Consider the following 16370-nt stretch of genomic DNA (forward strand, 5'->3'; position numbering starts at 1 on the left):
TTTAGAACTTGTTGTATGATTACATTATAGTATTTCATGAGTAGAAGTTATTGTTTAACTTACTTATATACACATTATACATTTGACATGTCGTATGCCTTTGTAGATTAAAGACATAAGATGAATATTGTGTGTTTTACTTGACTTGTTTGTGCATGGTACTTGACTAATATATTGTGTATATGAATTATACCTTGATGCATAACTTGTTGATTTTAGGAAAGCTTACAAGGCATTGTAATATGTTAAGGCTAGGACATGGTTCTAGTACGGGGGATGAGAGCTCCCCCTATAACATTTAGTGCGCACTGGGTGGTTCTCTAAGGGCTAATAACCTTAAAACATAAATATACGGTTTGACTCTAGGTTTAGTGCGCACTAGGTAGTACCTTGTGGGCTGGTAACCCCAGATCAGCTTACTTGGTCATTGAGACCATATGTCCTTATCTTTCCGCCACTACTTGATTTCGCATTCAATTCCAAGTTGTTTAATACGGATTATTCATAGCTTGTGATGTGGTGTTTTACATTTCAATTAGGTGTAGTATACATGTGCTTGGTATACTTGCATGCCTTGTTCTTAATACAAGTTAATAACACTAAATTGTCATAACTTGTTATTTTCGTAGTTTAGATAACAAGTTGTTAACTTTGATAATCTATGCTTTGATGCGTTGTATTAGAAGTTCTAATGTTAGTTAAAATTGTATTGATATTGTAATTTGGGTATTAATTGTTTAATGTAGCCTAGGATGATTCCTTAGACTCATTTGGAACATAAACGTTTGATGGCATAAACCGTTTCAGTTGTTTCGCATTTTAGGTCACAAGTTGATAACTTTGAATACCTATGTCTTGTTGCGTTACACTATATACTCCTATATTGTTTAATTGGTTGAATGATGTGGTTTATGCTAGAAATGCTCTAAGGTAGCTTAAGATGCTCCCTGAGTCTCACTTTGACATAGACGTTAGGTGGCATGAGTCCTTTTAACATGTTCCACCTTAAGGTGATACTATTGTAAAATGCTAGGTCTACGTATGCTCATCTCCTACGAGTAGCTTTATATTATTCACCCCAAAGTTACCGGGGACATTTTTTAGGTATGAAGACTTGGTATGTGATGCTCATCATTCCTTGGATGGCTTGTAACTTTAAAGTTTCTAATTCATGCAAATTTTAGCATGAAATGTCATTTTGTAGCCTTTTATGTCTAAACTTGTATCTTTGATTTCATACATATAATGTATAAATAGGTACACCTTTTACGATGTATTTGACTTGTGTGAGATGAGGCCGGAGGCCAATGACATTTATATTGTATCTTATGTAATTCTTGATTTCATGAAATGTTATGAAAACCTTGAAAATTCATAAGTTATCGCTTCATTACTTTTGCATCGGGTGTGGGAATTCCGTTTTTATTCTTTCATAGAGTCTCATTAATCTTGTATGAAGTGTGACCAAGGGCCAAATGGTAATTTGACTCTATTTTATATTTTTAGTTTTCAAAATTTCGATTCCAAGTTCATTTTTATCATTTTTGGCCATTGGGGAGTCGGATTTTGAGTCGGGACTTCTCGGGAGCCGCGGACCATTCCCGCACGCTTAGAATTATTTATTACACTTGCGTGCACATTCGTTTCAACCTAAAAATGCATTTGGGATCAAATGCATATTTGGTGCAAAGTTGTATTTTTTTTTTTTTTTTTTTTTTTTTTTTGAGTTTTTAAGCCTTTTCTGATCTAGGGACATTTTGGCAATTTCACACTATTTTTTTTTTTTTTTTTTTTAATTTTCTGCCACGTGGCGGGGTAGAAAATTTGATTTTGGGAGAGGTTTTTTCTTCGTGTTTTTACAGAAAAATTCATTTGATAGCCTATTTTTGCTCTCAGATGTGGACAGTTACTGTAGCAGCTTTTTTGGCCTTCTTGACATCTTCTGATCTAGGGGTATTTTGGGAATTTCGCAGTGAGTTTTTTCATTTCCTTTCATGTGGTTGGGTAGAAAACTCGATTTTAGTGGGGGTTTCTTCTTCGTATTTTTCCAGAAAAATTCATTTCGGACTTCGTTTCGGCTCTCAGTTCTGCCTAAATCTTTTTCTTCCCCTAGCTTGTCATGGTGCTTGTCAGGATGCTCATGGGGTGCTCGTGGTGCCTCGTCTCGACGTCATGACATCGATTTTAGTTTTTGCTCGTTCTCCTTTGTTCGGACTCCAAATCGAGTGAATTTTTTTTTGAACTTGACTAATTTTTCGCTGTCATTCCAACGGTGTGCTCGGTTGCACCCGAATTTTCCTAGATAATTACCAGTTTACCCTTTTAGCCTTAAGTGCTCGTTTTTTTTCGTCTTGTGTTTCTCCTTCGTTCGGACTCCGAATCATGCGATTCTTGAGTCGATCTTGATTAGTTTTTCATTATCTTTCCAGAGGTGTGCTTGGTGGCACCCAAATCCATATTTTCATAAATGACTATTTTGCCCTTGGGGTTAAATTTGTCCGGTTTTCTTTTAATTCGCTTCCGTTACCTTCTTTTGAATCCCGTGACATCATGGGAAGTCACGGAAGTGTCTTATGAATGATGTACATTCCCAAGGATGTTGCTTCCATGTGAAAAGACTATTTTGCCCTTGGGGGCCTGTTCGGTCTTTTTCTGATCATTCGTTTTTGCATTGTTCTCGTTGAGATCCGTGGCCTCATGGAAGGTCACTCTGGTTTCTTAGAGATGCATTGCATCTTCAGGGTCTTGTTTTTTGTTTCCGTTTTCGCATTTGGATCCGTTATCGGATCAATCTTCGGTTCATTACAAGGCGCATAGGCTTAAAAAACCAGGGTTGCCACACACACCCCAACCATTAGCGGAACGAATCTGACACGATATAAAATAACTTAAATACCCTTTGAATTTGTCAAAACAACCTTCAGCCTAAATAATTAAATTAAAAGGTTAAAATATCCCTAAAAATTTATAAATTTACAAATCACACACACACACACACACACACACACACACACACACACACACACACACACATATATATATATATATATATCGATATACACATATATTTAGATATACACACAGACATAGATACACACAGATAATGATATATTTAAAATGTATAGTACTTTATTACCAAATAAAAGATAATGATGTATATCTTTAATTATCAAATCAAAAGGAGTGATTTAAGTATTTTTCATTTAAAATACCGTTATAACTCTGATAAATTTGTTTAACAAGAACGTTTGAACTTTATTTGCACATTGAGTTCAAAATTATTCAAAATCAATGAAATTTTAAATAAAATTAAATTAATGAGATTTGAAATCTCAAATATAGCTACTTCTAATCCCGTCTAAAATGGTAAAGTTTGACGTTAACTCACTAAGATAAGATTTCAATTCTAATTACTAAAAATAGAAGAATATACATATATGTATTATATATGTAAATTTACAAATCACATATATAGATATACATATATATATAGATATACACACAGACTTAGATACACATAGAGCATCCGCCATCGCTGCTACCCACACAACCCCAGCCGCTATCGTTGCTGCCCACATAACCCCAGCCACCATTGCCAATATATATATACACAGACATAGATACAAATAGAGCATCCACAATTGATGAGCGCTGAAAAGTGCGCATTTAAACTCCTTAAAGCTTGGGCATTCTATGACCTTTATCTATCTTATTTTCCCATTTTAGTCTAATTTTATGTTTTTGTCTATTTCAGGTTAATAATGTTAAAACGGGTAAAAATGGCTTCTTAAGACCTTTTTGGAGTCAAACTAAGCCTTAGTGAGAATCTGAAGCAAAAGGAGGCTGATCTGGAGCAAAAAGGAGGCTGATGCTGAAAACTGTCAAGTGAGATCGATCGGGAAAAATTGAGATCGATCGGAGAAAAGTGAGATCGATCGAACTCTGATCAATCAAAGAAAAGTCTGATCGATCGAACCAACTCTGATCGATCAAAGAAAAGTTTGATCGATCGAAAATGTGCTGGCAGCGAGCTGTCTTATTCCTACGCGCCTGAACTCCACCTACTACATAGTTGCGGGATTAGATATTTTTGGGCTGTATTTTTGATTTAGTGACTAAGAAAATGACCTTGTATTTAAAGGGAATTAAACCATTTTGTAAGAAGCTTTTTATCATTTTATTTTTACATTGTAATTTTATTTTCTCTCTCTAGAAAAGTTAATTCTATGATTTTAATGAATCTTGGTATATTTCTATGATTTCTATGATTTAATTCTTTCTATAAATTCTCTAATTTATTTACATGTCTATGTGTGATTAAATTGAGAATTATGTCTCACTTGATTCATATGGTTTAATTCTTCCTATTGATTATCTTCGTGATTACATGTTGTCTTATATATGATTGTTTGGGAATTGATCTCTACACTAGTTTTTCTATATTAATTGCATGTCTATGTGTGGTTGATTAAGAATCTAGTGGTGGCTAGACATGGTTTTTATTAGATGGGTTTGTTAATTAATTTGATGGATTATACTTATGCTTGATGGGTTGTTCTATAATTTAATTTATGCTTGTTGGTAGGTAGACAATCTTTACTTGATTTGAACCTAACTGATAGTTCTTTTTGAAAGATGTTTAAATGTGATATTTGGCCAAATCTAAGGGAGTGTGAGTGAAATTAACCTTTTATTTTAATGCGAATAATAGTGGAGAGTCCCAATATCATTATCTTAATAATAATTAAATTAAAAGAGCAATGATACAAACTCCATGACTCTAGAAAGAAGGGTGTGCCCCACTCTTCTTGTTTTTCAATATTGAAAAATGCTTCATGGCCCACCATTCCAACTAAAATGGTGAGATTCTATACCACTATTGATAAATATAAACACTTATATCAGCAAAAAAGCTATGATAAGTACAACTCAAAACAAATATGCATATAAACATTGAAGCTCACATTTAATCATTTTAAATAAGTAAAATTAAGGCTCTATTTGTTTCGATGTAAAATATTTTTTATTTTTAAATAAAAAATTTATTTTTTTATTTTTATTTTTCGGTGTTGATTAAAGGTTTAGGTCGATATTGAGGTCGAATCCATCTGATAATGCAAAATAACTTGTTGAAAATTGATAAATAAATTATTTTTTAAAATTTTAATATATATATTTTATATAAATATTCTATGACAATTAAACACAAGAAGAAAAATGATTCAAGATAAGCAACAAGGTCTTTAATAGCCTGAGGTAGGCGTGTGTTTGGGTCCCACTTCTTGCATGATGCCTCCGGCTAAACAAAAAGCCCAAAATATCAAGATTAAAGCTAAACATATTATATCAAAAGTCATTTAAGTAGATTATACCGATCAACTTTTATATATGTATATTTTTAAAACCTATTTTACCAAATTACAGTGATTTTTTAATAAGACTTAGTTATTCCTTTGACTAACAGTCATTTCTTTCCGGTCAAGGGGGGCTGTTGCGGATGGTTTCAGTGATGTTATTGATGAATGAGTGGAAGGCAGGGGTGGCGATCGGCAGTTGGGATCTTCGGAGGATGTCGCCTGTAATGGTGGTGGGGGTGGTGGCCTGTAATTGTGGTGGGAGGAGGTGGAGAGGAGAGAGAAGGAAGAAAGAAGATAAGAGGCAAAATATGAACAAAAAGGCTAAAATCAAAGTGACCAGGGACTTGTTTACACATTTTTTAAACATTATGGACTGAAATGCACAATTTTTTTTAAAAAAAGGGAATAATTGTGTGCATAAACTATATTACAGTTGAGTTTTTTTGCATTTAACCCTTTTTAAAGTTTAATTTCGCAACCATTCTTTGTAGCACAACTCATACAAACCACAACCATAGCCAAGATCGAAGACAGAAAACATAAAATCATGTACTACGCAAAATAGGTCCCCAGTCAACCCTTCTATCTCATAAAACTTTAATGGTCCCCAGTTGAATTATAAAAACAACAAAATTTGTTCACATTAGATGGGAATAAAACGTGAAATGGGTATAATAAATAAGTGGATATGTAATATTATCTAATAATTAATTTGAACTTTTCTGAGTTAGAGGGCAAGCAATGCATCATAAAACGTGATGGGGTGCACAGCTTGCCGTCTAACTCAGAAAAGTTCAATTTAATTATTAGATAATATTGCATATCCACTTATTTATTATACCCATTTCACATTTTATTCCCATCTGATGTGAACAACTCCTGTTGTTTTTATAATTCAGATGGTACCATTAAAGTTTTATGAGAAAGAGGGGTTGACTGGGGACCTAGTTATTAAATGTGACCATAAAATACTTACCCAAAAAAAATTTTAAAAAAAAAATTCATGGCCATGTAAGAGAAATAATTCCACACATTTCTTTGAATAATATGAATATGGAATTGTTGGGAATTCACACCAAGATTAAATAATTTCAGAATAATAAACTATAGGGTTAAATGCAAAAAAAAAAAAAAAAAACCCTGAACTATTGGGGTTTTGCAAGAAACCCTCCTGAACTACAAAAAAACTCCCCTAAACTATGATTTTGTTGCATTTTACTCCATCAGTGACCGGAAAAGATAAAAGACAAATTTGCCCTTGTTATGAAACAACGTAGTTTTGCACCAACCAAAGAGCCACCACCACTTCCCACTTCCCACTTCCATGGCAGTCAGTCGCCGGCCATCACCTCCCTAACTCCCACCAACACTTCCACCAACAACACCGTCTGTGCTCGTATGCCACCACACAAACCCACTGCCGCCATCACCACCACCACACCATCAAATCCAATTTAACCACACACAATCCCACTACCATCACTCTAAACATACACCACCACCACACCGTCAACCTAATTTAACCACACAAACCCACTGCCATCACCCCACCATCGCCGTCACTTCTCTCTATAAACTTAAATAATTCAGTGTGATTTGGGGATTTAATTTTGGGATTTTGTCAAAATGGGTTAGGGTTATACAGTCACGTCCCAAACACCACCTTTCCTAACTGAGAATTGAAAACACCATATCAGCTTTAAAATCCTTGCTCCGGTTTCACCTCTTACATCCAAGGCGTTACCTGCAACAACGGCTGCATCTACAAGCTTTCTCTCACTAATCTCTCTCTAAAAGGCTCCATATCCCCTTACCTCTCCAACTGCACCAATCTCCAGTCCCTCGACCTTTTCACCAACGGTCTCACCAGACCCATCCCGTCGGAGCTCCAATACCATATCAACCTTGCCCTTCTCAACCTCTCCGCTAACCACCTTTCCAACAACATTCCCCAACAGCTCGCCTTCTGCCCCTACTTTAACGTCATCGATCTCCATGACAATTTGCTCGCCGGTCAAATCCCTAGCAGTTGGGCCTCCTCGTCCGCCTCTTCGTCTTCAACGTCTCCAATAATAGACTCTTCGGTTCAATTCCAGCTTCGTTGGGGAATCGGAGTGGGAATTTGCTGAGGTTCAATGCGAGCTCTTAGAGAGGAATAAGGATCTCTACGGATACCCTTTTCCGCCGTTGAAGAACTAAAAAATGTAGGTGGTTGACTTGGGTCGCTTTTTCAATTTAATTTGGATGATGATGCTCTGCTCGGTTTGGATTTGGTTTGTAAGATGAAACTCTCTGAAATTGGGTTACAATTCACTAGCTTGGATGATCAAAAAGGAATTTTGGGTGTAATGGTGACAAAGGGGCATTATAGTCCTTTCATGTGAACAAGGGCACTATGGTCCTTTAATTTTATAATTCCCATCACGTGATAACATGTGCTATTTTTACCGGCCATAATCTACCAGAGCCTTGTTGGATGGGGTGATTTGCAACCAAACACTATAGTTTGGGGGGTTTTCTGCTCATTTAGAAATTCAGAAGGGTATTGTGCTTGTTTGGGTATAGTTGAGGGAGTTTAATGCACTTTACCCTAAACTATATAACATTTTGTGAATTAAAAGAATAGCTTCAATAAAAATTTTGCAAGTAAATATTTATCTTGGAGCAACCTCCCAATCATTGCACATGTTGTGAATCTCAACATGTTGCATATTCAGACCTTGACTTCTATAGATGGCACAATTTTTAATTTTTAATATATATATATATATATATAGTTCAGTTAAAAAATATATATATATTTAGATTGCATAATTTGGAGAAGCAAAAGAATAATGAAAGCGTGAACATTGATGACATGGAGAGATGATGTGTGAGCCTCCTATTTAGGGTTAAGGAAGCATGGTTATGGATAGAATGAATTCTGATATTAAATATGAATAAATTCACATTTCAAAATTTTAGTAAAAATAGTTTAAATATAATTGAAAAGAAATTAAATATAATTCATAGATTTTTATTTCTTTTTAATAAAAATATACTAATAAAAACTAACACTAAGCCATTAATGATTGAAAGGTAAATACTTTCTTAAACTCCACCTTCTCTTTTAGATGCAAACCAAGAGGTTCAAACCTTCAAATTTTTATAAAAATAAATGAATATGTAAAGTTTCTTGCTAGTAGAAGAAAAAAAAAGAGAGATAAAAGTAGAGAGCATTTTCCTCGTTGTAAATTTGTTTTTAATTTTTTTTTTCCATAGTTGGTATTCACACACGCGTGTTTCTACTGAGGCTTGAACTCCTGACCTCCCTTTGAAAAGTAGGAGGCTGATACCTCTAGGCCACTATCCCGTTAGTAATATAATTATAAATTGCAAAGTATTTAGGGATAGTTTAATCTTTTAATAAATGAATATGTAAAGTTTCTTTTTTAGTTTGTTGACATTTTAGTTTAAAATGAATTTAAAAAATAAGGGGAAAATTGTCTTTTTTGCACGTTTAAATTGTGTTAGTGACGAAATAGTAAAATTGGACCTAAGTGATAGTAATTTTTTAAAGTTGTTTCAAAATGATATTTGGCTAAACCTGAGGGGCTGTCAGTAAAATTAACCCTAGATATATATATATATATATATATATATATATATATATATATATATATATATATGCACGCATATTATCATATATTTTAGAGAGAGAACTATTGGGGCAATGTTGTTTTTTTTAATTTGTTGACATTTTAGTTTAAAATGAATTTAAAAAATAAGGGTAAATTTGTCTTTTCGCACGTTTTTAATGGTGTTATTGACGAAAAAGTAAAATTGGACCTAAGTGATAGTAATTTTTTAAAATTGTTTCAGAATAATATTTGACCAAACTTAAAGGGATGTCAATAAAATTAAGATAATAAATGTGTCTTCTCCCCGAGGGGTACCAAAGAAAATTAGAGTGAGAATTAGAAAGAAAAATCTAATTTTACCAATGAAAAATAAAATAAAATTGAAGAATTCAATTTTAACAGGATTTAAGTTGCAAGATTATGAAAATGTTGGCCCATAAAGGTGTGGGTACACTAGAGGGGACGAGAGAGGATGTCTCATTTTACACACTAATAAATAGTGGTGTGTCTGTATTATTTTGGAATACAAATATTATCACCGTAATAAATATTAAAAGAGTAACGATACAAGTTCCTCGGACTCCAACATGGCTCAAAAGAAGGGTGTGGCCCACCCTTCTTGTTTTAACATATTGAAAAATGCTTCTTAAAGGTCACCACTCCAACTGTAATGGTGGGCCACTATAGCATAATTGATAAACATTGCTACTGTAAAAAACGATCTGATCCACAATTGTATCAGCAAAAAAGCCATGATGAGACCAACTCATAACAAATATGGATAATCATTTGTAGGAAGTACAATTAAGGGAATGTTTGTTTTGATATAAAATATTTTTTTTTAAGTAAAATATTTTTTTTAAAGTAATATATATATTATTTTAATTTTTCGGTATTTATTAAAAATTTATGTCTAAATTGAAATTGAATTCACCTTACAGAATGTATAAAACAATTTGTGTCAAAATTTTTGATAAGTAAATTATTTTTATTTAATTTTAATATATATTTTTTTCTTAATAAATATTCTGCTACAATTAAACACCAAAAGAAAAATGATTTAAGGCTTAATTATCAAATTAAATTAAGCAATAAAGTCTTTAATAGCCTGTGGTGGGGCCCATGTTTGGGTCCCACATCATGCATGATTCCTTCGGCCAAACAAAAAGCCCAAAATATCATGATTAAAGCTAAAAATATTACAACAAAAGTCATTTAAGTAGATTATACCGATCAACTTTTATATATATATATATATATATATATATGTATATTTTTTAACCTATTTTTTCAAATTACATTAATTTTTTTAATAAGACTTTGCTATTCCTTTGACCAACAGTCATTTTTTTTTTATTATTATTGTGTCTTTGGTTAGGCTTTTCGTTCCACCTTTAGGTTGGAGTATCAAAGTTTTATTAAGAAATGACTGTAATTTGGTCAAATAAATTAAAGAAAAAAATTAATACGTATAACAGTTGATCTCTATAATCTACCCAAATGGCTCTTGATGTAAAGCCTTCGGGTAGAAAAGTCGTTCCACCATTTTCTTTATTCTGCAAGACTGCAATTACATTCTTTTGACTATAATTTGTCCTAATTTTTCAAACAGTTGGAATACATTGGTCCTGAAAGCGGACATGATTATCATACACACAGAAAATGTACTAATTGTGAGATCGAAAGGCATTACAAGGAACTCATACATACAAGCATAAGTGCATATATAGCAGGCATAATGATTTACCGCAGCCACCATAATTCTCGGTCCCTTGAACCGAAAGACCAGAACTTGAACACCAGAACTTCCTCTCCAAGCTCAGTGGCTCTTCTTCGCCGCCCTAGTGAATCGCGGCACATGGGACAAGTTATGTGCCTGTATCCAACCCATCTGTCTAAGCAGACTCTGTGAAAGAGGTGTTCACATCTAAGTTCTCTTATCTCATCACCTTCTTCAATCTTACACAGACACACTGCACATTCCACACCTTCATCTTTGCCTTCGTAGCGCCTTACACCGAGTTCTTCACCAGTAATCTTTGGCACATGATCACATTGTGAATGCTGAAAGTTGGAGCGTCTGAACAGAAAATTCCAGCCCAAATTCAAATGGGTAGTGGCTAGAATTACATAATGATCCATCATGAATGGTTGGTTGTTAAACTTGCGAAGGAAGTTATGGTAGACACAGATATATGATATCAAAAAGAGGAAGAAGATTATTATTGAAGAAATTGCCAAAATGGTCATCTTTGCTGGTTTTACGAACTCTTAGCAGCGAGGGTATAATATTATACATGTATATATAGGGAGGGAGAGACTAATATTTGGCGGACCAGTCCTGGCCTACCCTGCCGTAGTCCTCAAGGTCTGGAGGCCACAAATTATTAAAAAAATAAAAAATTTCAACACTGGTGTGACACCCAACCAATAAATCAATGATATCTATGATGCGAAAAATACTATTAAAATATTGATGACTGATTAATTATTAAATCTATTTAAATTTATTGATTAAACGATGACTAATGATTGTCCCATTTAATTGTCCTACTTTTAGTCTCAAACTGATGTGGCATAGCCACGCCATCCCCCATAAAAGTCTCAAGGCCTTCTGGTTCATCAACGGGGAACTTCTCATTCCTTCCATTTGAACCTGCAAACAAATCCTGGAACACATGAACCCATGTACTATCATGGCCATGAATTCCAAGAACTAATATACCATGCCTTTGAAGGTATATGTAGATATAGATAGTTTTGATGCAACATGGAAAGAGGAATACATTATTAACTATGATTAAGCTTGATATTAGACCGCATGACTGCATGGGAGTATTTCTGTGTGTGCGCACGCATATAGATATATATATATATTTATATAAATAAAAGGAGTTTATCAAAAAGTAAATAACTGAAATTACATTCATTCGGGCATACCAAATATGACTTGATTTGTAAACAAAGGAATACTATATATAATGACTAATATTCTTCAACTTTGTTTGTTGAGTAAATCACTTCATAAGAACATTCAACCAAGCGAACTCATGAGGTTGCGGCAAATTATGACCGTCCAAAAAATTATTATGTTTTTTAGTCCATTCACCGGAGCTAGTAGTCTCACTGTGAGTCACACATCTGATGTCACCAAAATAGTTGAAACGGGTAACCAAAAAGAATCAAAGTTGAAATTTTCTTTTCTTTCCGTAACTTCAAAACGTTCAATCAATGCCTATGACCAAGTCTGGTGTAACACGTGCATCCATATTATGTATGGATTTTCTTCTTCCCAACCGTTTTTGCATTTCATAAAATTAGGAGAAGACTCACGAGTAAATCTTTTTATTCCTAAAGAGTAAAATTACTTTCAGAGAATTATAAAAGACAAATTTTTAAGCACACATTTTTTTATTTTTTTTAATTATATTTACTTTTTATAAACATCTCTTCAAAACTGTCAAACAAGCTAATATGATTTTTAAATTTTCAAATATTAACAAATAGAAAACTAATCTGAAAACATTGAACCAATGTAGAATAATGGATTGGATATGAATTTAACATTTAGTAGTTAGTTAGGGGAAGAAAGAATCGAAACTCAGGAATCAATAAGGTATGGGACACTTTTAACCTGATTCTTTTAACACCTCATGAATCAATAAGGTACGAAACACTTTTAACCTGATCCTTTTAATACCGCCCCACCTTATATATTGAACAGCATATATTTTGTGAAAGAAATGAAACGCCGAACTTTAGCATCTCAAATTTTTTTAGTCATAGAAAGGCGTAGTGTGAACTATTTTTGCATAAATGTACAAAGAGTGGTCTATAAACATAGCTCTCGTTGACTGCCTGTGTTTTCACAAATTTGTGAGATGTCCTACCCATTATGACTACACGTTTTTCACCATGATTCCATTAATGACAAGAAGTACTTGTTGGGTGGAGCAAACTTGAAACAAAACCTGCAAGTCGGCATGCACGAGATAAACGCCGACCCAAATTAACTGGACAAAGACTTTAGCGAGTGGTCCAATTTGATCTGAGCCTGACCCACCCACTTTACATATACGCCCCCACCACATTTTTTGGAGGCTTAGATTTTTTATGGACCACAAAAAATAAGCCTAATGGATAATGCTTCACTTTTTATTTTTAGATTTGAATATAGACCTCCAATGTAATCTCCTTAGGCTATTTTATTTGCAGCAGTCTTTTCGAATTTAAACTTTTTAAAAATATTATTTTAATTTTTTTAAGAATCATGTCAATAATTTCAAGAATTACGTCAGTAACTTTTGTTTTCCAGAAACATGTTCCATCAGACTCTTCAAATTCTCACATTCCAAAAAAAAAAAATTAATAAAATTAAATTAAATTAAATTAAAATTTAAGATTAAAAATAATAAATTAGAATAAGAAAATAAGGATTTATGCGAATAAGAAAATGAAATTTTAATTTTAATTATTTAAAAAAAAAAATTTACAAAATTGAATTTTTTGAACTTTTTTTTAAAAATATTATAGCTGTTTGTGTCAGCCAAACAGTGTCTTACCGGCCAAATGCATTGTTTATGGCAGCAACATTGTTTATGGTAGCAATTTAAAATTTAAAGTAAATTTTTTAAAAAAAAATCAAATTTTAAGGGAAAAAAATTGTTTTTTAATTTTTTTTTGGTCCAAATAAATTTTTTTTTTTTTTGGACAAACAATGCCTAAATAATATATTTTTTATTTAATAAATTTTATTTTATTTATTTAAAAAAACGAGCTCAAAATAACTTATTTTTGGTTTTTTCTCTAAAGAAAACCATTCTAAGAACGTTTCAAAAAAAAAAAGGTTTAATCAAAACGTCGTCGTTTTGGTCAAGTAAAAAAAAAAAAAAAAAAATTCATTATCGGGCTTGGCCTGGTGATATTCCGCCAGCCGGCCCACGAGTCACTATAGACCCCGCCCAATTCTGCGAGCCTGCTGAGGCGCATTTGGTCCATTCTACTAGCCAAAACAGGCTTGCGCGGGCCCGCTGCGGATGAACTTAATTTCTTTCTTTCCTTGGTTGTGAATATCTGGGAGGCTACAAGGCTTGGAAGAAAGGACCCTAGTCTACGTCTCAGTGAGGAGACGTGTCTAACAGACTAACACACACGTCCACGTGACTCATTCGCAAGTTAAACATGGAGTGTCCTGAAATAAAACAGGTAACACACACGTTGTATATTTTTAATTAAAGGTCACTTAAATATAACAGGTGAATTGTCATATAAATAAATAAATAAATAAGTTAGAAAGAAAATTTAATTGGCCCACAAAAATAATGATGACGTTATTGCTTGTCTCTGTTCATCATGTTCTAACCCCTAGCTGACAAACCAATATAAGATCATCCGTTTGCTCATTGGCTTGTTTAATTTCAAGTATATTTTTACTTGACAATATTAGATCTTAATATCTCTGTCAATTGTCATAATTACATCATGTGCAAAATAAAAAATTAATTATTAAATAATCGAGAATGTAGACGCTTAAAAATTGTGATGGTCTAATCACCGTCGGATTGGTGAAGAAGTCAAATATTCCTTGATTAATTAAATTTCACAAATACAGGTCCCATCAATGAACATGTGTCAAAATCTTACAGGTTCAAACCTTTAAAGAAAAGTGCGGTAAAATTCAAATGAATTCAAATTTGAATTTGAATTGATTTCCATATAAAAAGAAACAAATCTCTTATTTATGGAAGAATCGCAAAATATTGGGAAATTTTCAAATTAAACGACCCACTCCTTGACCTATAAATATAAGGCCACCTTACAAGAGAAAGGACACATACAGAGACAGAAAATACACACAGAGAAAGAGACAAACAGAACATCAAAGCTCTGCTGAAGTTCTGACTCAACGAAAACTCTGAAGTTTTTGAAGAAGAAGAACAAAAAGCGTGTCACACCTACGCCGTTCTCCATCAAAACCCTTCAACATTCAAAGATTCTGAAAAACAACAAGCACACAAGTGCCGTTCTCCTTCGAAGACTTTCAAATCCACCGTTCGAGAGCAAGCCTCACCGGCCCTCGTTTAGAAATCTATTTGAGTTTTCTTCAATTTTGAAGAACTCAAATACAGTTCAACCACTGGCCCAAGATCAAACTTCTGAAGCCCTTGTGCTGACATTCTAAGGAGATTCAATCAAAGGGAGATTCTATACTATAATAGAATCACCAAACAGAGAACTATACTCATTTATTTTCTGATATTATTTAATAAAATTATTGTTCATCGCATTTATTTTCGTTCCTGAATTTTCGGAATCAAAATTTGTGTGTACAAATTTTTGGCACGCCTAGTGGGACCGCTTTGCCTCTCATCTCTATCTCCTTAATCACTTCATTAACACCATCTCTTACTCGCATCAATGACTTCCAAGAAGATTCAAATCGCTTATAGCTCGAAGAATGCTGGTAAGAATGTCACGGTTGCAACGACCAACAAAGCTCTCACCTCGAAGGCCGCTAAGAACACCGCCACTCCATCAAGTGATAGCAGCACTTCCATGGGACTGATGAGCACTGAAAAGTGCGCATTTAAACCTGTTAAGCTTAAGCATTCTAGTACCTTTATCTATCTTACTTTGCCGTTTTAGACTTATTACGTGTTATTTATATTTTCAGGCACTAATCCCAAAATTGAGCTAACTCAGCCAAATAAGAACTTAATTGAAGCAATCTTGAGATAAACCAAAGGAGGGAGCAAAGTGGAAAAAGAAAGGAGCAAAAAGGAATCAAAGTTGTGCAGCTGAAAAGTTCGATTGATCCGACTTAGAGTTCGATCGATCGAACATCTATGATCGATCACAGTACTTCTCGATAGATCCAACCTTGGCCTTTGCTGAAATTCCAAGTTCGATCGATCGAACATCACCTTCAATCGATCGAACCCTATTTTGTCCTATTCAAATGATTGATCTTATCCACAGCTGTACGCCTACCAACCACTTTTGTCCTTTTCCCCATAAATATCTTCGAAATATCTCAGCCTTGTTCTTATCCGGAGGAGTCAGACCACTTCGATCGATCCAAGATGCAGTTCGATCGATCGAACCCATCTTCGATCGATCCAAGTTAAGGTTCGATCGATCGAACTTCCTCCAGCGAGAAAAAGTTAAAGTCCAGTTCATTTATTCCGTCCTTCACCCAATCATTGGAGAATATGCCTTGCACGACCACAGCTCATCATAGGGTGTATTTGACCTACCTATATAAGGAATATGATACACTTTTTGGAGAGGAGTCTAGAGTCTCTTGTCACACATTGAAAATCATCTTGGAGGCTATTCTTGGAAAGGAAGAAGGGAGGAAGCTAGAGCAACCATTGGAGGAGATCTTCATCTA

The 16370-nt window shown here is 33.9% G+C and overlaps 1 protein-coding gene and 1 pseudogene across 1 annotated transcript; one reads left to right on the forward strand and one right to left on the reverse strand.

Moving 5' to 3' along the window:
- The first annotated feature begins 7060 nt into the window (after positions 1–7060).
- On the forward strand, positions 7061–7556 carry LOC132296067 (receptor-like protein 44; annotated as a pseudogene).
- Positions 7557–10463: 2907 nt separating this feature from the next.
- Positions 10464–11237, reverse strand: LOC132286576 (putative RING-H2 finger protein ATL12). Its single transcript, XM_059788935.1, has one exon. It carries the CDS (start codon positions 11225–11227, stop codon positions 10721–10723), a length of 507 nt encoding a protein of 168 aa, XP_059644918.1. The 5' UTR covers positions 11228–11237; the 3' UTR covers positions 10464–10720.
- Positions 11238–16370: the final 5133 nt, after the last annotated feature.

The sequence above is a fragment of the Cornus florida genome, unplaced genomic scaffold (genome assembly GCF_030987335.1).
Source record: "Cornus florida cultivar Cherokee Brave unplaced genomic scaffold, ASM3098733v1 CherokeeBrave_3.0.0_Hap2_Chr02, whole genome shotgun sequence".
Lineage (NCBI taxonomy): Eukaryota > Viridiplantae > Streptophyta > Magnoliopsida > Cornales > Cornaceae > Cornus > Cornus florida.